Source organism: Apis mellifera, linkage group LG1, assembly GCF_003254395.2.
Source record: "Apis mellifera strain DH4 linkage group LG1, Amel_HAv3.1, whole genome shotgun sequence".
Classification (NCBI taxonomy): domain Eukaryota; kingdom Metazoa; phylum Arthropoda; class Insecta; order Hymenoptera; family Apidae; genus Apis; species Apis mellifera.
Genome location: NC_037638.1, coordinates 10,330,833 through 10,353,413, shown reverse-complemented (window position 1 = coordinate 10,353,413; position 22,581 = coordinate 10,330,833). Strand labels below are relative to the sequence as shown.

Below are 22,581 nucleotides of genomic sequence, written 5' to 3'. Positions count from 1 at the left end.
CTGATTCGGTAGTAGTGGTAGTGGTACGTGTTGTTGTGTAGCATTCGTGTATACACGTATGTATGTATATATATATATATATATAGATGGAAAGGAAACGAAAAGGAAAAGGAAAACGAAAACAGTTCTGGCGGGTGGCCGCGAGGAGAGCGAGTTATCGCGGCGATAACTGGGATAAAGAGGAGGAAGGAGAAGGATGCGACGATACTAGGGATTCGCACGAGAGAGAGAGAGAGGGAGGGAGAGAGGGTCGTGTTGGTGGCGCGTGTTCGTCCGCCGATGCGGCTTACGGGTTATATTCAAATGAACGGTAAAAATCATCCATAACCGAGGGGTGGAAGAGGCACACCCTGGTATTGGTTATATTTAAATGGGTTTAATGCCCCGGCCGTACACCCTCGACCAGCAGCCGGCAACCGTCCTGGCTGCGTGTCCTCCTCTTTTCTCTTTCTCCTTCTCTTTCTCTCTCTGCCTCGCGCGATTCTCATCCCCCGACGTCGCCGTTCCACCACCGTCTCGCGCCCTTCCTCCTCCTCCTCCTCCTTCCACCGCCGCCACCACCGACACCACCGACACCCCAACCCACCGGCGCGGCTCGAGGGTTAAAGTACGCCGTCGATAAAAAGCAAGTGTGCCGGCAAGGTGGCGGGGGACGAGAGGCGAGGGTTGGGGCGAAGACGGAGCGGAGGGGGAGGGTGGCGGCATCGCTGGCGAGACGAGTGTGGAACGCGTGCAACGAGGAGAGTTAAAAACGGAAGGGGAGAGGAGAGGCCCCGTGGCAAGGGGGAGGGATAGAGGAGGAGGAGGAGGAAGAAGAAGGGCTCGAGAGAAGTCGGTGTCATTTTCATTCTTCCGCCTTTCTCTTTCCTCTTCTCCGGCACCTTTTTTTTCTCTTTTTCTCTCGCTCCTCTCCTTCCACGCCGGCTGTACTCTCAACAATTAGGTATATCTCAGGCCACCCTCGACATTGTTTTCGCGGCATCTCGAGTGAGCTTTTCGCTCGAGATTCTTTCCGCGCCTCGACGAGCCTCGCCGTCCCTATCCTCCCCCTCCTCTGCCTCTTTCTTTCCTTCTTTTTTCCATCTCTGCCGCGGGTATCGCGTGCGCGAGACGCCGCTCTCCTCCTCCTCCTCCTCGACTTGACACCGGCCGAGGAATCGAGAGAATCCGTGCCACGAAGAGTTTTCTCGCTTCCTCCTCTCTCGTCCTTTTTAAACAAGGATCCCCCTCTTGTTTCGGATCCTTCCTCGTTTCTTCGCTCGAATCGAATCAAATTAAACAAATTCATTCCACTTGGAGTAGTCGCACGTATCTTGTATTCGATCGTGTATATATATATATACGTGTATATCGTGCATAATTCAAGCCTGTCCCTAATGTTTAGACTTATATCCTCGTATTTTAAAATCGATACGTTAAAATATAAATAACCAGCTGCTTATCGTATATAGATTTCTCTCCAAAGGATACTTCGCTTCTTTACAATGGTAACAATTTACCCGGGAAATAATTCCTCGCTACATACTCGATCGGTTTTCTTTGCCAAGCAAAAAGAGATCGTTCACCTTGAGGATCGAATCGAGGAAAATGAATTAAAAAAAAAGGAAAAAAAAGAAACGAAAAATCAAATATTTTTTCATCGAGGCTGGCGATGGAGAGGAGAGGAGGAGGGTTTGCTGCGCGGCAAATCGGTAGCGCGATCTGCCGCTAATCCGGCCTCCGCAAAACGGTATCGGATTTTTGCGTCGTTTTGTGGCTCTGGTAAAAAAGGCGGAAAAATCTGCGCTCGCTCCCGAAAAAAAAAAAAAAAAAAAAAAGGAAAAAAAATTCGAGAGATAGCAGGAGACGCGGCGGCGGCTCTCTCCGCCGGGGTCGAGGCCGGGGTCCGCGCAGGCAGGGCGGAGATGGACGAAAAGCCGCGATCGGACGTGCAACAAAAATTGCGTGTAGTTGCCGGGCGACAATAATTGAAACGGTGCGTAACACCGTCCGAATCCTCGAAACCCATTTTATATTTTAATCGCACTTCGATAGGCTCGTCGCTCCCTGCACTTACCCCCTACGTTTCGTCGTCTACCGCGTTGCTCCATGGATTGTTTCAATTTTTTTTTTTTTTTTTCCGTTTCGTTTCGTTTCGTTTCGTTTTCGAAAAAACCTTTCGATTTTTTTTTTTTTTTCCCTCCTCTCGAAAAATTTCGATTCTTCCGGTAAACTGTTTCGGAAGTGAATCTAATATCTAGGGGAAAAAAATGGACATTTTTTTTTTTTCGTTAATATACACGATTCGATTAACTGGTTTCCTCTCTCTCGACCAGAAGAATGGATGTGCGTTTCTTTCTTGAATATCTTAAAGTAAACCAATTAACGATATTGACTTGCAAATCGCGAATATGTTGAATACAAAATTCTTTATTATAATTATACGTCGTATAGAATAATCAAGATGATTCATAAAAATATCGTTGATACGATCGTAATGTATATCCCGATTGTTGTTCGAGAAAAATCGTGGAGATTTTTAGAGGAACGAGTAAAAAAAACCTCGAATCGGATGATCAACCTGGTTTATATATATATATATATATATATACAGGTGAAATATCGATAATCGGTCGTTTAGAGTACTCTCGCAGAGAGTATTCTAGAGAATTTTCTTGCTCGAATCGGTGCACGATACTACTTGTTCGAGGCTAACTATAAATAATCTCTGGCGCCAAGGATCGTTCGATAATTTACGATCTGGTTCGACGTCAATTTTTCGCCGATTAATCGCCGCCTCCGACCATTTCTTCCCATTATTTCATTCTTCGAAACGATCCTCCTCAACTTTCAATCCCACGATCTCTCTCTTCCCTCTCCATTTTTTCTCCCCATCCTCCCCGATTACCATCCTTTCGAATTCTTGTCGCTCCCAATCGAGTCAGGTATTCGCGTACAAACGAAAACTCGTGCGAATATAAAAATTAAGGGGAGGGAGAAGAACCTGTACCTTATGGATTTCGATGGAGAACTATATTTCAACTATGAATAAATATATATTTATATATATATATATATGTATATACGAATATATACCCACGATGATTGCACGCTGTTGAGAAATCCAGCACGTGTAATACATAATTGCTTTAATACATATTTACGCTCGTTCGCGTTTCACCGTAATTTATTATTTTCTGCGCAATATTATATATACTTATATATTTGCCTCGAAGCCGAGCACCGAGCTGTCCACCGTTTTATGCGCGCGTAGGCGAAACTATACAGACAACGTAGTTCCGTTCCCGCAATTTACTCAACTCACCAACGCGCGCAACACCGATTTATTTTATATTCGGCCTGTTAATCGATAATCGATCGATAATCTTTCGCTGCTTTCTGTTACAGGTGAGTACGCTACAATGGAATGTCTTCTTCGCCGTGAACGAGGCGTCGGCCGACCGCTCTCACGTGAGTGTGTTAATCGTTTCAACGACCCGGCCAATCGTTCCCGCGAATCTTCAAACGAAATTACCGATACGTTTCGAGGATGCCGCGCAAGGAAGGGGAGGGAAGGGGAGGAAGGGATGTTGGAGTTTTCGAATCGAAGAATTTAATTAACCTCGTATCGAGGCATACTTTTCTATAAGTAGAAATTAAGTTGTACGAGAAATTTTTGGTCGAATTTCATTTTCCATCTCGACGATCGATCCCCTCCCTCTCCTCTCTGGAGATTGCGAATAAGGAAAGATTAAATAAGGAAACGATCGTTATAATTTTCCGTAATAATGACATAACACACGGTTGAGAAAAAAAAAAAAAAAGAAAAAAAAATAGGAAACGAGTCTGAATGCATAAAGATATCGTATTGAAATTTGAAATTATAAAATATAATAATAATAATAATAATAATATCGGGAAATAAGAGCGAGACATATTACGGCGAGACATTATTATTATATTGTAATTTGAAGGTAATTTAAAATTACCTTGACTACGACACTCGTAGCCTTATTCTCGTTCTCGTTGGTGGAAACGAGATATATAACGCGTATATATATTTTTATATTATACACAGATGGAAAGAAAAATGGGAAGGAAAAGTTCGATCTTGTATTATACATACGAGTTAAATTTTTTCCCCCTCAAACGTTAATTAACGCTTCTAAATTCCAGGGAAAGAGAATCGACACGATTGACTGATCCCAAGGTGGTTATCTCTTTCTCTCGAGCGAGACTATCGGATTGCCTGTTAAACAGTTTTTTTACAACCATTTACGGAAACACGACTATTTACAATTTTTAACGCTACAACTATCGAATATCTATCAAAACGAGCCATCAACGTTTCCTATTTTACGATTATTGAAAACGCGAAAGAGAGAGAGAGAGAGAGGAAAAAAAGAAAAAAAAAAGAGAAGAGAAAAGAAAAGAAGAAAAAAAAAATTATATATATTCTCGACAATAATTACAGACGCCTACCTATTTATTTCCATGACATCACAACATTAATTACCAATCACTTACATCTAAAATATTTGTATACTTATTCATCAGGCCGGAATACTTCTCTCTCTCTCTTTCTCATCGATCGTTTAACAAAAGGGAAAGGAAAAAAAATCGCGCCCCATCGTTACAATCGTCCTATCCGTCCCGTATCGTCCGTTTCTCTCTCTCTCTCTCTCGTGTATATGAATAAACATTAAATTCCTCGTTATTCTTTTTAATAACTTTTTATACTTCATATTTTATTAATGCAAGACATTCCGATCGGGCCCGCTACGGCAGCGAGTTGCGCAACGTGATTTGCGTTTCAATAACGCGCGTACGTAGTACTTGGTTGCTCAGGCATTTCTTCTTCCTCGTCTTCGGCTCCCTCGCGCTCTCTCGCCCCCTTCTTCCGCCCTCCTCTCCCTCCCCCACTCCGCCCACTCCGCGATCCCCCTCCGCTCACGCCGCGTCCTCCCCGTCCTCCCCTTCTCTCTCCTCCGCTCCGCTCCGCTCCTCGGCCACCGCGGTCTTTGTCTTCGAGTGCCCGCCGGCTTTTTCTCTCGCGCACGGCTATCCGAGTCGCGTGGTTAAGCGTCTCGGGATCGTGTTTTCACGCTTTTTCTTATCGGTACGCGATCGTCTCGAGTTACCCGCGTAATCGCGCACGGCCAATTGACGAGGACGATTTAGACAATTGGTGGAGGTTTTTCTTCTTTTTTCTTTCCTTCTTTCTTTCTTCTACTAGAAATCAGATCTCCTCCCGCTAAGAGCGAGGGAAATAATAAATGGAAGGGAAAACGTTGCGGCACGAACGGAACACGGCTCGCGTTCGTTGTTTGTAAACTGTGCTCGCGGGAGCGTGAACAGCGTTTCTGCGAGAGAAGTGGTCGGTCAGGTCGGCGGCGTGTTACGGTTTTAGGATTTAAGGATACTTTCTGCAACGGGTATTTAAGTACCGTTTGTTTTTCAGAAAATCCTCCTCTCTCTCTCTCTCATTGCAAACCGAATTCGCGCGCTTTATCAAAGAAAGGTGTTAAAGAGAGGAGTCCAGAATCGAGGATGGATAGATAGAAAAATTTTCCACCTACTCGCGTACAAGTGTGACTCGAAAACGCTAATTTTAAACTAAAGAGTACACGGTACACTCGTAAACGGGCATTGTTCTCTGTTCATTGACCAGAGAGCTCGTAAAAGCTGGTTCGCATTTGCCAACGAATACAAATCGTGAATCGTGGACCCACCATTTCCCCGACAACAATCGTCGTTTCGCGGTAGATATTAGACGGACGCCTCAAAGTGGATAGAAACGTGGGAGAGCGAAGGATATTATCGAGGAGAAGCGAGGAAAGGTGGTGCAGGTGTACCGTGGCGCGGCGTGGGAGGGGAGGAGGGGGGAGGCACAAGCGGCGTAACTGTATTGGCCCTGCACGGTGGCTGGATTTTAATCGAAGCGCAACGTATAAAGTTGCTGAAAATCAGATTATCCCTGCTCGTCCTGTTCCTCATCCTCCACCACTTGCCACATCGTTCTCCCTCCCTCCCTCCCTCCCTCTCCCCCTCTCCTCGATCTCTACTTTCCGGTTGGCCACGACTGCGAACCATTTTTTTTTTCTTTTCCTCTTTTTTTCTCCTCTCTCTCTCTCTCTCTCTCTCTCCCCCATCCCCGGTTTTTTATCTCGCGGATTTTTATTGATTCCTGCAAATCAAACGTTCGCTATCCGCCACTACGACGAGGACGAGCCAACTCGAAGCCTCGCCTCGAATTGGAGGAGGGGGAGGGAGGGATCGTTCTCTCTCTCTCTACGATCGAACTTGGTATAAAAATCGGCATCGCAAGGGGACCATTTTTTTTTCTCTCTCTCTTCCTTTCCTTTCGCCTCTTCCAACGCCTTGACGACGCCTTTCGAACGCTTTCCTCCGTTGTCGCGCGGGAGTGCAAAAGTAAACAATAATATTCGAATCTCGCGTTGCACAATCGCCTCTCTCGCTCTCTCTCTCGCGTCCCGATCGCGACGATTCGACGCGATCTCTCCGAAGCGGTTTTCCGATTCAAACCGATATATTGATGGAATGCAACGCGTTTTCTCGTCGACCTTCGCGCAACGCCTCTCCTTTTCAATTCGTGGGGGGCGCGCGATCACGTTCGCCGGGGGAGAGGAGGAGGAGAGGGGAGGGAAGGGCTGTAAGAGAGGGAGAGAGAGATCTCGCTCGGAGATTCCGGCTCGAGAGAAACGAAAAACGGAGTCGAGTAGAGAGAGAGTGCATCTTGTTCGGTTTATTCGGTGGATGGGGGAGGAGGAGGAGGAGGAGGAGGGGAGAGACGCATCACGAGGATGCTTGACTTGATGCTTAAGTGGCGAGGATAAATTACGCGCGTGTATGCAATAGGGGAGGGAGGGGGAAAAAAAAAGAAAGAAAATGTAAAGATCGCTTCGAATTTTTGAACCGGTAAATTTTTCGATCGAAACCCTGAACGAATATCCGAATATGATCATCTAATGATGAAAGAATTCGAGAATTACGATCGAAATATAGATTCGACGATTTCGAATAGAGAAGAAGAAGAAGAAGAATAAGAGGAAGAAGGAGAAATGTAAGAGAGAACGACGAGAACAAACGGCGGTATTTAAGGATTTAGAATCGAAAGATTTCAAAGAGAGATTATGAGAGTTAATTGCAAAGAGGAAAAAAAAAAAAAAATATCCGCACACCAATTATATATATATAATATATATCCATTGCATCATTTGCGCGTTTAATTAATTATATTATCCAAGTATATTTTCCACCGTTTGTGCCGATATAAAAGAAAAAAAAAAGGAAAAGGAAAAAAAGTCGATATTACGAAAACGAAGGAGCGAAGTAGAAATATGAAAATAAGAATATAACGCGTGAATACTTTTTTTTTTTTTTTTTCTACACATTCACTTCCCTCCCTTTCCAAACCTGTGTCTCGTTATCGAATTTCGACCACTTTTACCACAAATTCTTCTTCCTTCTTTCCATCGATACGAATATTACAATCTTCGTATATACATTTATATATATATAAAACGAGATAAATAGAAATCAAATCTTTCGACTGGATTTCCACCAATCCATCGTCGTCCTTGAGTACCCTTGGCGAGAAAGGAAGAGGTAGTAGTGTTAGTATTGGTGTTAGTATTAGTAGTGGGTCGGTCGGTCGTTTCCGGTTCTCGATCGCGTTTCTGTGTCGAATCCGCGGACCATCTAACTCGCGGCCAATTTACTCTGCCGAGTCGAAAATCCGGCGGCAGGCAATAATTTTCGTGAGATGGAGGGAGGAGGGGGAGGGCGAGGGAGGGGAGCAAGTGGGTGGAGGAAGGGGGAGGAAGCTCGCGCATGAACGTTACAATATTATTTTTAATAACGGCCGCCTGAGAAGTGGGGACCCGTTTGCCATTACGTTACGCGGTAAATAATAAACGTTTATAAGGCCTTGGAAGTTATTATACAATATATACGTTCGTATACGCGCCCGATGCCATTACGGGTATCGTATATTATTAATGCAGCGGCGCTCAACCAACCTACCGCCGCGACTAAAACCTCTCTCTCTTCTCTCTCTCTCTCTCTTTCTCTCTCCCTCTTCACTTTCCTCCGATTTCTTTGCTCGATTTCTTCCATTCGTTCCATCTTCTCTCTTTCTCTCTCTCTTTTCCGTTCCAATTTCTCAGATTTTATTCAATTATTTATACATATATATATATATATATATATATATATATTTTTCTTCTTTCTCTCCAATTTTCGTTTCGCTCGTCGCCGCTCGATCGCGACTCGCGAGCGGGGGGAGGGGAGAAAAAAAAATATCCGTCAAGGTGACTCGGCGCTCACCGATCGCCGCCTATGTGTTCTCCTGTGAGTGTAATTGCCATGCCGTGGCAAATAATTTTTGCTTTGACGGTTGATAATGAGACGGTTCGAAAGAATACTTTGCTGAATGCGATCGAATCTTCCTCTCTCCCTCTCTTCTTCCTCCTCGAGCAACAACGAAGAATAATCGAGGGAGGAGGAGGAGGAGGGAAGGTAATCGGCACGAGAGGTGGCGAGCGGTTTGGTTTATCGTCGGTCGGAGATAAGAAGATGCTGGAGACGATTTGCCGGACTTGGCCGGAGTCAAGGAATTTTTGGGTTCGAAAAAGTTTCGGAAAGGAAGAAGAAGAAGAAGAAGAAGAAGAAGGCATCGGCGCGGCCGGCTAATTACGCAGTTATTTCGCCGAGATAAGGCCGATCGCTCGATTCATGGCCGCTCTCTCTCTCTCTCTCTCTCTCTCTCTCGCCCGCCTCTCCTCGACGAGATTAGACGAATTATATTATTATATTTTACGTGTAAGTATCGCCGCGCGTAGGAGGCGATAGCGCGGCCAAAGTATCGTATCAATATTTATTGTAAACGATAAGATTAAAAGGAATTTGTTAATGCGCCGGGGCCATGTATTTATATTGTTACGTCACGCGGCAGAGGCCGAGCCACACGCTCTCGAGACGACAAGACACACACGCTTCCCTCTATCGAATAAAATAAAAGCGGTTCTCATTCCTTTTTATCCGCGATCATCGTTTCCTCCACTCGGCTCGAATTTCTTTCGCCCCGCGACGAGCACGGCCTCGACGTGTATTATTCTCCTTCTCCCTCCCTCTTCCCCCTCCCTCCCTCTTCCTTCCTCCTCCTCCTCCTCCTCCGTCGTAAGGCGATCGCCGGAGCACGCGTCCCCGTTTGTTTCTGGTCTAGTAATGGTAAAAATATCGCGCGAGAAAATGGCCGGTACGGTCGTAAAACGTCCAACCATGCGGCATTATTAACAAATGTTATATAGCGTTTCGTTGCGGTAACCATGCTCGATCCAACAGTGGTGTCGATTATACGTACGCGAGATCGAAAGCGCGAGAAGAGGAGAAAGAGGAGGAGGTGGCGGTGGTCGAGTTGGAGGTGGCAAGACAGAGAAGGAAAGAACGTTACATTACGCATCGTTCAAACCTCGGGGATTGGTCGGTGGTTGAGAGACCGCGCGTCGTCGTTTACGCTGGATCCGCGAGGTGGTCAATCGAATTCGAGAAGTCTAATTAAAGATTGGCAAAGATCGGAGCAACCAGGTCTCTTAACGAGGATAATAATTTTCCGGCAAGTGGAGGAAAGAGGAGGGAGTTTCTTTTTCCTTTTTCTTTTTTTCTTTTTTTCTTTCATCGTTCCAAGGAACTTCATCCGGTCCTCGGCAATAACGAGCCGCTTATCGATCGATAATAATTTAATGATAGTTATTCCCCACCAGCCTGTTATTTCTCTCCGTGGCGCGCCCCGGGATAAAATATTTTCGTATCCGTATTCCGGCCGATCGGGAAAGTCGCTGGATTCCGTTTTCCCCGCTTCTCTCTCTCTCTCTCCCCCTCTAGAAGAAATATACACACCCCTCGCTTATACCCGCGTAAGTAAGAAAGAAGGAAGGAAAGACAACGCACCCCTGTGTACGCAGGGGGAGGGAGAAGGCAGATACACGCCGGTGAACGTACGTACGTACGCTGGAGAGAGAGGGAGGGAGAAGGACGGGGAGAGACAACGGAGGGACACCTACGTCTTGGTCGGGCACGGCCCTGCCTCGAATGTGTGTGCGTGGCTGCGCGAGCGCCGCCGCGGGTACTTATATATAGAATTAAATATACGATACATTATTCATTTTAAGTTCTTTCTCCTTGCTTGTCCGGAGAACGTATGTATTACCCGCACACTGACGCTCCCTCCGTCTTTCTTTCTCCTCCTCTCGCGCCCTCTGCTTTCTTCTCTCTCTCTTTATATATATATATATATATAGATATATATATATAATATGTATATATATATATCTTTTCTCTCGAACGCGTTCATGGACGTGCGCGCACGCCTACCGCGTACTCTTCTACGTATATATATATATATATACACGCTTAGACGCGTACCGTAGTCGAAACTTACGAGCGTGTCCGCCGCCGCCACCGCGCGAGCTCGTAGTTATAACTTTTTATTTTAAAGATGGCAGCGTCTCATTTGCAATTCTATGCACCACGTCGATACGCCTGATTTATCGTTACTATACTTATAACGAGTCCGCGCGATTCTGCCACAATTTATATCGGGAATATAAGGGGAGAGGTCGGGATATCACCCACCCCCTCCCCTTGCGCTTCGTTTCCTTCGATCGTCCTTTTGCGCGTACTAATGACTCGGGGAGCAAGCCTTGAAAAAAGCTGCTGAATTCGTTTGAATTATTCCAAAAAAGGGGGAAAGATAAGAGAAGGGAAAAGTGTAGCACGAGAAATTTTTTTTTTTTCGTAAGAATTCTTGGGCATACGATAGATTCTAAATTCGAACCTCGAAATTAATAGAATAAATCTTTCGATTCAGAATTTATATTCTCTCTCTCTTTATATATATAAATTCGAGAAAAGGATTTAAAAGAAACAAGGATCGAGTGTAGTGTAGATCGAATTTATATCTCTTAATATATTACTATCGATCCAAGCTGGAAAGGGAGAGGGAGGGTGTTTAACGAACCGGGGACTCGATGACGTTTCTTTTCTTTTCTCTCTCTCTCTCTCTTAAAAAAGAAAGAAAGAAAGAAAGAAAGATATCCGCGCGGCGATTAATAAAGCGTGTTCCAGGTCAACGTACGAAATCGAAAGCGACAAACGTTCCCCATTACGACACGGTAATTACGTCGTAACACGATGATAAGGATGATTGGCCGCGCGTTAACGTTCCAATGATTCCACGCGTCAAACGAGTTCTGCGCGCGTGCCGGCACCTTGAAACGAGAAAATCCGGTCGAAGTCTCTCTCTCCGCGGAAACGAGCCACTCTCGAGTACTCGATGACGTTAGAATAATGGAACGAAAGAGAGGAGGATGTTCCAAGAGAGGAGGAAAGTGTGTGTGTGTGTGTGTGTGTGTGTGTGTGTGTGTGTGTGTGTGTGTGTCTATGCTTACACTTACGACCGTTGTTTTACCGTTTTTAATATTTGTCCGCTTTGGGAACATGGAATTATTGTCCATGTTTATTAACAACGTTACGTTCGTTTTTTTCCTCTCTTTTTCATTTTATTTTACATCTGTCATAGCGTTATATCGTTATAAGATATAGGAGAGGATATACACAGGTGGCTTATGTTTCTCTCCGATGTCTTGCAATGTAACGTGACGTAATGTAACGTAACGTAACGTAACGTAACGTTGCGACGGACGTGGAAAAGAGAGAAGAAAAAAAAACGGGTTTAACTTTTTTTCGGGAGGGGGATATCCCCCAATTCTTTTTTTAATATTTATGGATTTTAAATTACGCGGCCAAGATATTACAAACGATCGAATCGATCGATGATAATCCTTCCTCGTCGAATTAAAAATAAAAACGTTAATAACTCTCCAACAATGTACGTGATATACGAAAAACGAATCGATATATATATATATAATCAATCTTGGAAATGGGATCTGGTCGAAATTTGACACCGATCTTTTTACACACCGTTCGGAAATACAACGATCCGTGCATTTTCGTACGCTAAACTATTCTTATAAACGCGCGTAAATGTTCTCTCCAACTTCCGGAGAGAGAGAGAGAGAGAGAAAAAGAAAAGTGAAATAAATTCGACCTTGATCGAGGGTGCATGCCACGATCGGACGGATCGAGGGAGAACGAGAAAGGGAGAGAGGGGAAAGCATGCGCGCCAACTCGTGGGAGAAGTAGATCGTAAAAGAAAAAAAGAAAGAGAGAGAGGGAAAAAAAAAAGTCGGCAATAAAAATGGTAATGCACCAAGTAATACGCGCATGATACCAGCCATTATCCACGTGCGTCTTCCTTTATTATCTTCTTTATACTCGATACAGTACGGATCGTAAAGATCGCGGTAGTAAAAAGTATTATTTTGTTCCGTACGGCCCTGGCGGAGGGGGGAGCCGAGCTAACGGGGATCCGCGGCTGTGGAATCGTTTCGACGAAACGATAGAAAGTTTCCTTTTCCGCCTTATAATAATAATAATAATAGCAATTACTATTATTATTATTATTACACCCGTCTAAAAAATCCGCCCGATAATAACAACATCTAATAACGCTTTACATTCATCCTATTCCCTCATCAACTTTCTCGTCGACAATCCCAAGATTTCCAAAAAATCATCGGCTTGCTCGAGATAGAAGAATAGTAACGAAATAGTAACTCGCTTTACCTTTTATGAAATCGAAGTACGAGAAGAGAGAGAAAGAGAGATATTGTACGAATATCATCATAATCGTAAGATTTCCAAAATAATCGACTGGCCCGTTAAAAGTAGAAGAAGGAATATTAATCTATAATCAAACTCGCTTTACCTTCTATGAAATCGAAGCACGAGAAGAGAAAGAAAGAGAGGTGGAAATCTATATCTACTATACGAATATTATAATCCCAAGATTTCCAAAATCATCGGCTTGCTCGAGATAGAAAAAGAAAAAATAACTCGCTTTACCTTCTATGAAATCGAAGCACGAGAAGAGAAAGAAAGAGAGGTGGAAATCTACATCTACTACACGAATATTATAATCACAAGATTTCCAAAATCATCGGCTGGCCCGATAAAAGAGAAAAAATAACTCGCTTTACCTTCTATGAAATCGAAGCACGAGAAGAGAAAGAAAGAGAGGTGGAAATCTACTATACCAATATTATAATCACAAAATTTTCAAAATCATTGAAAAATCACTGGCCGATAAAATAACTCACTTTACTTTCTATAAAATCGAAGCACGAGAAGAGAGAGAGGTGGAAATCTACTATACGAATATTATAATCACAAAATTTCGAAAATCATTGTCTGGCCCAATAGAAGAGGAAAAAGTAACTCGCTTTACCTTCTATGAAATCGAAGCACGAGGTATTGTACGAATATCATCATAATCATAAGATTTCGAAAATCATCGGCTTGCTCGAGATAAAAAAGGAAAAAAATAACTCGCTTTACCTTCTACGAGAAGAGAGGGAAAGAAAGGTATCGTACGAATATCATCATAATCGCAAGATTTCGAAAATAATCCCGACAGAAGAAAGAATATTAATCTATAATCGAACTCGCTTCTACGAAGCACGAGAAGAGAGAGAGAAAGAGAGAGAGAGGGAGTGGAAATGGAAACGAAGCGTGGAAAAGTCGGTAACCCGTCCCGTTTGGGCGGGAGCGCGCGCGCCCATTGTTCGACTTATCGGCCTCTACCACGTGCTTTACATAATGGTAGTGTCGAAAATGCGGTTTAACGATATCTAAACACGAGTACTCGGCCGTTTTAACCGGGAACGGGAGGGGGGAGTAGAGGGTGGCCCTGTTGCGCGACAGAGAACGCGCTCGTTGTGTTTTCCACCGCGGCTGCAGAATCCCCTTTTGCCACGGAATATTCTCAACTGGATACCGTGTGTATACCCGCCTCTCTCTCTCTCTCTCTCTCTCGCGCGCTCCTCGTCCCGCACGCGGCGTTGGAAAAGGGAGGAGGAGGAGGAGGAGGAGGAGGAGGGTATAGGCGCCGCGCACAGGGGATGGGAGAAACTCGCGGGAATGGGAGAATGCATTTGCAGTGATGCGCTGCGAGAAGCAGATATCGGTTTACATCCGAACAATTACTGCCTTTTGCCTGGCCCAAAACGTTATGCTAATTGATTCGATATTTACCGGACGGCCGGAAAGTAGACCCCTCCCCCTCTTAACCCTCTCTCTCTCCGCTATTCCTCCCTTTTCTTTTTCTTTCTCCTTCTTTTCCAAGTGGGTCGAAAGTGGAAAAGGGAAATATTCGCACACGAATTTTATATATAGTATTTCTTCCTTATCGTGATTCGAAAAAAAAAAAAGGGAGAAAAGTAAGATCGTGTATCGATTTGCATCGCTCTCTCTTACACCGATATCGGAAACGACGGTTGATGGACGATGACGGAAACTCTAGCGGGAGGATACGTAAGACACGCGATAAGAAGGTAAATATTTTTCGTAACGATCGTTAATTAACGATTATCGAAGCGCGGGAAGAAGTTATTGGCGGAGGAGCCCCCGCGGTGTTGGAATCGGCCGGCCGGTATCATTTTCATTTGCGTATCATTAAAATAGCGGGTAAAACAATAATATCGGTACACGTGCGTAAACATTCGTATAATAATTATTCTGTTTAACATCGTGTCGTTTTGCGCGTTGACTCGTATTTTTACGGCGGAACGAACGACGCGATCGTAAAGGCCGGCAGCAGCAGCGCCGACCCGGCCGGGATGGCTCTCGCCGTGTCGTCGAAGCGGCGACGGCGACGACGCCGGGTCCGGATAGTTGCATTTACGATTCATTAAATTACGACATTGTACGAAATATATAAATATTCATACGACGGCCGTGGAATAACCGGCGGGGACAGGTGGATACGCGGCCAAGTCGAATTTTTTTCTTCTCCGATACCAAGAATTCGAACATCTTTTTTTAGTCACGTTTCCCCGAAACGTATACATACATATACGTAAAAAGGGTTTGCATTGTTCGATCGAAAAGAAGCGTCTTATTTAAATAAATAAACGGCTTCAAATTGGAGATAATAAAACGATTTCAATTTTCTTAATTATTAAATATGTATCACGAGTGAAAGAGAAATATCGTACTCTTCGCGATAACCGCGTATAAATATTTGTTAAAACGATTATCGCGTTTTTTATATATATATGCACTTAGGGTGCAACGCATTATCGCATTCAACTTACGTGTAATTACGTTACAAGTCTCGGTGCCCCGTGCGTAACTCGGACACGCGCCTCCACTCTCGTAAACCTGTGAACAATGTTTAAGGACCACGTCACGCGAGTATATCAACTATCGTATATCTTTTTTTTCCACCGTGACGGGCTTTCAACCGGCGATACGTATCTCGAAACGGTTATCGGGATATTTCCCACATCCTTGTTTCCTTCCTTTCAGGAAAACGAACCGACTCCGAAGTGGGATGTATATCTCATCGTGGTTTTCGTCGCCTTGCTTTTTCGTTCTCCCTTCTCTCTCTCTCTCTCTCTTCCTTTTTTCACCGAAAAGAGAAAGCGGAAGTTTCGATCGAATATCGATTCAACGCGTGATATTTTACGATTTAACGAAATATTAAATACAACGTATTTACAACGTCTCTTGGAAAATCAACAAATCGAGAATAAAGAGAGAGAGAGAGAAGAAAGTTGAAACTGTACGTGGGATACGCGATTCAATATTGATAAAGAAAGTTCTCGGACGAGGTAGACTGTTATTATCCCATATTTCGACGAAAACATCGGACGACAAGTTGTTATAGCGCGTAACACGCGGAATAAGAAATGTGGCAAATATAAACTATCGGCCAAATATTTGCCACGTTTCCCTCCGTGGAAAAAATTAAATACGCAGAAATTTGTAAAAACGTCGTGTTTGGAAGGAAGAAAATCGGCGGGTGTAATAGCTATACTATTATCATATTCGATGAAACGAATGGTAAACGGGGGAGGATTGCGAGGATTGCGCGCGCGCGCGCGCGTGTCCATTGCGGAGAGACAAAACTAGTTTGTCGCTCGAGCACGAACAGCAATTTACGAATCGGAAATTGCCGAAAATAGGCAAACCGTTCCGCGATCGTCGCTCTTTTCCGCCGTTAAATTCCGACTTTGATTCGATCTTTTCCCCCGTCCCCGTTCAATTTCGTGAAATTCGCGAAATCTATTAACTTCCAATTAATTATCGAAGCGCCATCCGTCCATCCGTCCATTCATCCATCGCGAAAACGAATTTCGTCCAACGAAATAATATACATACCCGCGTAGAGAGAAGAAGATCGAGAAATCGAGGCGAGGTGAATTCGGCGTCCGTCTCGAGGAACGTGCCGCGATCGATTAATCCAAAGCGTTACTACGCCTTTCACCCGTTTGTTGTCGTCGTCGCGTCGCGTCGTGTTGTCCAACGAACGCGTACGTACGAACGTTTGTTTATATTCGACTTTCCTCGAATCTGTCTCTCTACGTGTTGTCGTCTCTCTCTCTCTCTCCCTCCGTGTGTGTTTACGAACTGGAATGAACCGTGCACACATGCGCGTGCGCGCGTATGCGTGGCACGCGATCGAGCGATTATAAGAAAAAAACGAGACGATTCTGTTTACGTAACATCTCGAACGAAAGGAATTTTGTAGTATCGATTGATCGATTTACATTTAAAGGGGAAAAAATTTAACGGTGGTTTAAAAATACACCGATACCGTGATCGAAACGAAAAAAAAAAAAAAAGGAAAAAGAAACGTGATTCGACGATAAATATGGATTATGGAAATGCGGCTATTACTAAAGAACGATAATTTTTATAAGCAAATTTATAAAGCGAGCGACTTTTGCGATTGTGCTGCGATATTTGTGCATGCTTCTCGACTAGTCTATATTTGAAAAGCAAACGAGTAGTGGACTCTGTCTCTTTGTTTCTTCTACATCGAAGAATTTTTAGTTGCTATATTGCCAGTTATTATCATTGGCAAACAATTATCGATGAATTATCTCGAAACTTGGAGATTTGGAATATCGATCGACTCGAGGAAAGAGAGTTTCCTCGAGCAAAAGATCAAATATATAAATATAACAAAGATCATTTATTTATAAGAAAATTTAACACGAAAGAATGATTAATAATCCTCCGAATTTCGCGAGTTTCTCGTCATCTGCCATTAGAGAAAGGAAACGGGCAGAGTTCTACATTTTCGTCACGCGACTATCCGTCTGTCCCTGTTGTTCTCACTTGGAAAAAAACGAGAAAAGATGTATATACATATATATATCGAGCCCAACGTAATTTGCGACGATGGCTAGACAATCGACGCTTCATCTACACGCAACGAGCCGGCTCGCGATAAATCTCAATTAGAGAAACAGGAATACGGCATAGCTGATCACCACCCCGGTGTACTGGCTCAACCCCCTCCCACCCTTCGTTTAATTATTCTTTTTGACCCGGTATTCGCGCCCCGCCCCATCGCATTTCCGGCATCTCGGACCGGCTTCTCTTCGACGTTTCCCTCTTCGAGCAACGGGGAGAGGAAGGCTCGAGGGATTTTTTCTCTCTCTCTTGCTTTCCATCGATATTTCCAATTTCGTCGAACGGCCCGAACGGTATAAAAACGGAGAAAACGGGAGGATCGCTCTCCCTTCGAAATGGAACACCCTTAAAAAATAAAAGCCGGTCACCGGTTACGTACACGGTGTTAATAATATTGTTAAGGGTTTCGTGGAGAAATTTCCTTCATCTCGTTCATCATCGACTTTGTATTCTATTTCATTGCAAAGCAACGAGTCGTTCCGTTCGATTGTAAAATTATAAAATCACGATACGAGGAGGCGTGTAGTAAAATTGTTTCTTAAACGATTCGACGATTCTTATAACTTTTCCTGGTTCCGGAATATATCAACACCGTGTAGATCGCGAGAACAAGGGGGAGGGAGGGAGGGAGGGAAGTTGGCCGACGGGGCGGGCGAAATCCTCGCGCGAGAGCAGAGATCGACGTGCGGGAACTCTTCGACAAAAAATTACCCCCGGCTGACCGGTCTTCTCATCCGACCGACAGATCCCCTTCGAAGACTCGCCGAGCCTGTCGATTCGGGTTCGGATTTAATCGTGAATTCGTATTTAAAAATACGCCGCTTGTCTCTCTCTCTCTCTCTCTCTTTCTCTCGTCGATTTCCGCGATGACGTAGAAACGTAGGGCGCGCGCGGGCGCGTTCACGGCCAGAAAAGTCAATTTGTAAAGCAATGGCCGCTGCTCGGATTAAGTTCGCTACGAGAGCAAAAGTAATTCCGAACAAGCGGGCGAGGCGAGGAGAGAGATAGATACAGGTAGAGAGAAAGAGAGAGATTACGACGACGACGACGACGATTCTCTTCTCAACCATCGTTTCGCCCCGTCGGAAATTTTCTAAACGGTCGATCGTACGTTTCGAGGCTCGAGCTTCGAGGGCCGGCCTCGAATAATAATAATAATAATAATAATAATAATAATAATAATAATAATAATAATAATAATAATAATAACAATAGCAATGATGATAAAAATAATAATAATGATAATAATAATATAAATAATAGTAATAGCGGCGGGCAATAATAACGGCAATAATAACGCTCGTAATAATAGCAATAACAATAACAATAACAGTAATAACGACAGAGCGTTATTACGCGTAATAATTTTCAACGGCGTAATCGTTAAGAAAGGACGTCCCAGGGTAACTGCGCCTATAATCGTTATCGTTACGGTTTACGCCGCTCTGTTTCCTACGTTCTTTCTTCCTCGCCCCCTCCTATCTTCTCATCTTCTTCGAACATCGCAACCCCCTCTCTCTTCGTTCTCCCTCTCCTCCGTCGACGAACGAAAAAAATCTCCTCCTCCTCCTAATTAACATACTCGATCCGGTATTGCGAGAATTGACGAAACGGTATCCTCCATCTTTGACGACGCAAAGATACGGGAAGAAGAGAGGAGGAGATATCTTTGTGCCAAGATCCGAGTCGAAAATTCCCATAACATTCACGTGTATCGCACGTGTCTCCTCCCTTCTCCTTTCTCAAACCAAAAGTTTGTCCATATGCTGGACGTATATATATATATATATATATATATATATACACGTTTTCGTAACACGAGGTTTTCTTCGAAATCGTCGAGAAAGAATTCGTGAGGGACGACGACGGCACCGGTGATCTGTCGGTTTCCTTAAAAATTCTTCTCCAACCTTGAGAAGCCTTTCTTCCACCCTCCTCCTCCTTCCCTTGGTGGAAGAGGGGGTCGATTCGTAGGGGTGGTAGGGCACACGTACTCGAAAGAGAGCATTAGTTTCAACGATTATTAGAGTTAGTTCTAGCCGAATGAGTTTCATAAATGCCCGGGGAAAACTCCGAGCGTATACTTGTATTTATACGAGGAGTAGGAGTAGAAGGAGACGGAGAGGAAGAGGAGAGAGAGAGAGAGAGAGAGAGGGAGGGAGGGCGGAGAAAGAGGGCACACAGGGGGTTGGAGAGAGCGGAGGAGGGGGTGGTGGGAGAAGGGAGAGAAAGAGAACGACGGCATTCGCGGAGCCAAAGTATCCGTCGTTCCGCTTCGTCCTCAGGGGTTGGGCGCTCACCCTCTCTCTCTCTCTCTCTCTCTCTCTCTACCTCTATCTATCCCTCGCCCTCTTCTCCTCTCCTTCCTCTTCCCGTACTCTCCGTACTCTCCGCTCGGCCTCCTATTATTATTATTTTTTATCACAATATTTGCTTTTCCCACATTCTGTTTTATGTTAATGGTCGCTGCCTGCCTCCCCCCACTCGCTCCCCCGTCCTCGCTCCTTTTTCTCGCTGGTTCCCGCTTCGTATGCATGGCCTCGGGGAACTTTTAGCATTTTGTCTCGAATTTAAAAAGTTTTTCCGCCGCTCCCGTCCTCGCGCTCCCTCCTCCTCCTCCTCCTCCTCCCCTGCTCCCCCCTCGCACCCCCGGTTCCCTACTTTCGCTCACCTGCGCTCCACCTTCTCCTTCCCCCGCCCCTCCTCGACATCTTTCCCGCGTATCTCTCGCACGATTCGTCTTCGTAATCGCGGCGAGCGCGTGTCGCGATAATATTTGTCATCTGTCGCTGGATCGTTGCGGCCCGGGATCAATGGGCGCTCGAGGAGAGAAGAAAGAGAGAGAGAGAGAGATGAGATGGAACTTTAGTAAAGTTTGGTGAAAAACCGATTCCACCTCGTTGGATCGATCGGTTTCGAGTTATAGCGATTGGAGAATTCGAGCTTTCTCGGTTGGAGAAAGGATAGACAGAGAGAGGGAGAGAGAGATGTCAAGCGAGCACTTACTTACTACACCCTCCTCCTCCACCTACCGTTTGTATCGCGAGAAATGGAGAGGGAGGAGGAGGAGGAGGAGGTGGTAGTTTCTCTCGAGCTCCCGAAATCCATAAGTTAAGAATTTTTCGCAGAGTGGAAAACTTTCGAATAATATAGCGTTCGGTCCCCGCATCCGATGCGAAGTTTCGTAATATATTACGCGTTACGTCGTGGCGTGCGCGCGCGCGCTTCGAAGGGGAACAAATCGAAGAATTTTTACACTCGTTTGAAACTCGACCGCGATTTCGCGATTCGAATCGAATTCGATTCTCCCCTCCCCCCCACCCCTTTTTCAAACGCGTAAAGGTGCTCGCGAAGACGACGACGCGTCGGGATAAACGACGCATCTGCGAGGAGAAGAAGAGGTGTTGGCGGAAGAGGGGAAGGAAGAGGAGAAACATCGGTCGGTGAAGTTGGTGGAAATAAAGTTGCCGCGATTTCTTCCTCTCCGAGGGAGGAGAGGGAGGGGAAAGTTTCTCCTTTCCGTTCGAGCGGAATTCCCTTGTAGCGGAATTATTCCGTTTCTGCCTGCCGGAACGGCGGACAAAGGGAGGCAGGGGGAAGTGGAAAGGGAGGAGAATCGGTTTCGCGGTGAGCAGAAATAGCCGTTTTATCGACTCGAAATCGATCGATTCGCGCATCGGAGTCTCGCGCAAAATATTAAAAAAGAGGGAGGGGGAGGAAAAAACAAAAAAAGGTAGGGAAAAAAAAAAGAGGATAAAAAAGAAAGGGAAGAAAAAAGAGAACCGAAGAAAAAAAAGAGAGAGGGAACGAAAAAAGGAAAAACGAAGAGAGAGGGAGAGAGAGGGAATAGAATAGAATTCCTCGTATCCTCCTCCTCCCCTCCTCCCCCGCCCCGCTCCATAACTTTTGACGAGTTTCAGCGAGTCGAAACCGTGGCGAGATGTGGATATAATTTTATCCAGTTTTTTATTGCGGACATGTTGAACTGGTAAGGGCTTCGATAGCGGCAGCTGAATCGGAAATATTGCCCATAAATATCGGAGATACCCACCCAGCCACGTGTAACTTCACGCACGTGCACTCCCGCGCGTACGTACGTACGTACGTACGTGTGTTGTACACGCGTGTGCATCATCCGCGGCACACACGTGAGCCCAACCGCCTCCCCCCTCCTCCATCCGCCCCTCGTACCTGCAGATAGCCGATTCGTATCGTCAATCCTGGCCACCCTGTACCCTCCGCGGCGTCCATATATAGGGCCTACGTCCCGTATCTATTCCGCGACGGCTCTATCGCGAAATGGATTTTTTTTTCAAAATCGTGAAAGCGCTCCCCCTTCGCCACCTCCCCTCCCCCGGACCGGCCACGACGCGGCCCCGTCCCATCCACCCACCTCCCCCCCTCTCGCGCCTATACAACCGTATATACGCCTGCCGACCGCGGTTACCGCTGGAAAAAAATGTTTCGAATTTCTCGAATCGCCGCGATTAGTTTCCGTCTCGATTGTTCGATCCACGCTGTGTTCCATTCGACGCCGTCCAGCCCGCGAAATATATATATATATATATGTATATGTGTGAGGAGAGAGAGGATAGCGCGATAGGGCCAAAACCTGGTGGTTCGTTCCGCGTACGATCGTTCCTCGATCAGGAGGGGATAGGAGCGGATAATCGTTTCGCTTCTGCCAAAGTTGTAGATGTACGCGGGGGGAAGTTGTAATGCGTGGGCTCGAGATTTCGTCTTCGAGCCGTTTAAAATTTCGTGAAATCGATTCGAGTTACGAATCGATGGGAAAGAAGAGCAACGATTTTTATAAATGTAACGGATAAAGGGAGCAGAGGTTTTTTGGAATAATAATCTGGCAGTTCAATTATCGAGCGATTATAAATGACAAATTCACAACAAAGATCTCGAGACGAGATCGTTCCTTTAACGCGTGTATTTTTTTTTTAATAATTCTCGAAAGAGAGGAGAAGAGAAAGATTAGCCGATCTAATCGACAAAGCGTTGAATTTTTATCACGATCGTCGAGGCACGGCGAAACGAGCCTCGACGCTCGTCGAACTTGGACAAAAGGCGAAGTGGTTTCTTTCATTGGCGGTGGAAAGCGCGAAATAAAAAGAAAGGGAAAAAAAAAGGAAGAAGCGAGGAGAAGTGGCTCGATCGGGGGAGGAGGGGGAGGGGGAGGAGGATGCCACGAGGCGCGCAGGGTGTTGTTCGGGGAGGGGAGGGATGAGCACGATGGAGGAGGGA

The 22,581-nt window shown here is 45.1% G+C and overlaps 1 protein-coding gene and 1 long non-coding RNA gene across 9 annotated transcripts in view; one reads left to right on the top strand and one right to left on the bottom strand.

Moving 5' to 3' along the window:
• LOC725189 (protein bric-a-brac 2) overlaps positions 1-22,581 on the top strand; it is a 220,487-nt gene that overhangs the window by 98,956 nt on the left and 98,950 nt on the right. For 5 of the 8 annotated variants that reach the window (XM_026446284.1, XM_026446285.1, XM_026446289.1 and 2 more), the window contains one exon: positions 3,388-3,450. The exons of the other annotated variants lie outside the window; for them this stretch is intronic. In XM_026446284.1, the coding sequence (XP_026302069.1) occupies positions 3,388-3,450 (63 nt within the window). The remainder of the gene's footprint in view (positions 1-3,387; positions 3,451-22,581) is intronic. 8 annotated transcript variants of the gene reach the window in all.
• Positions 11,071-17,938, bottom strand: LOC107964080. The gene is made up of 2 exons (XR_003306539.1): positions 12,970-17,938; positions 11,071-12,832 (listed from the first exon to the last, which is right to left on the bottom strand). It is a non-coding gene; the product is annotated as an uncharacterized LOC107964080 (long non-coding RNA).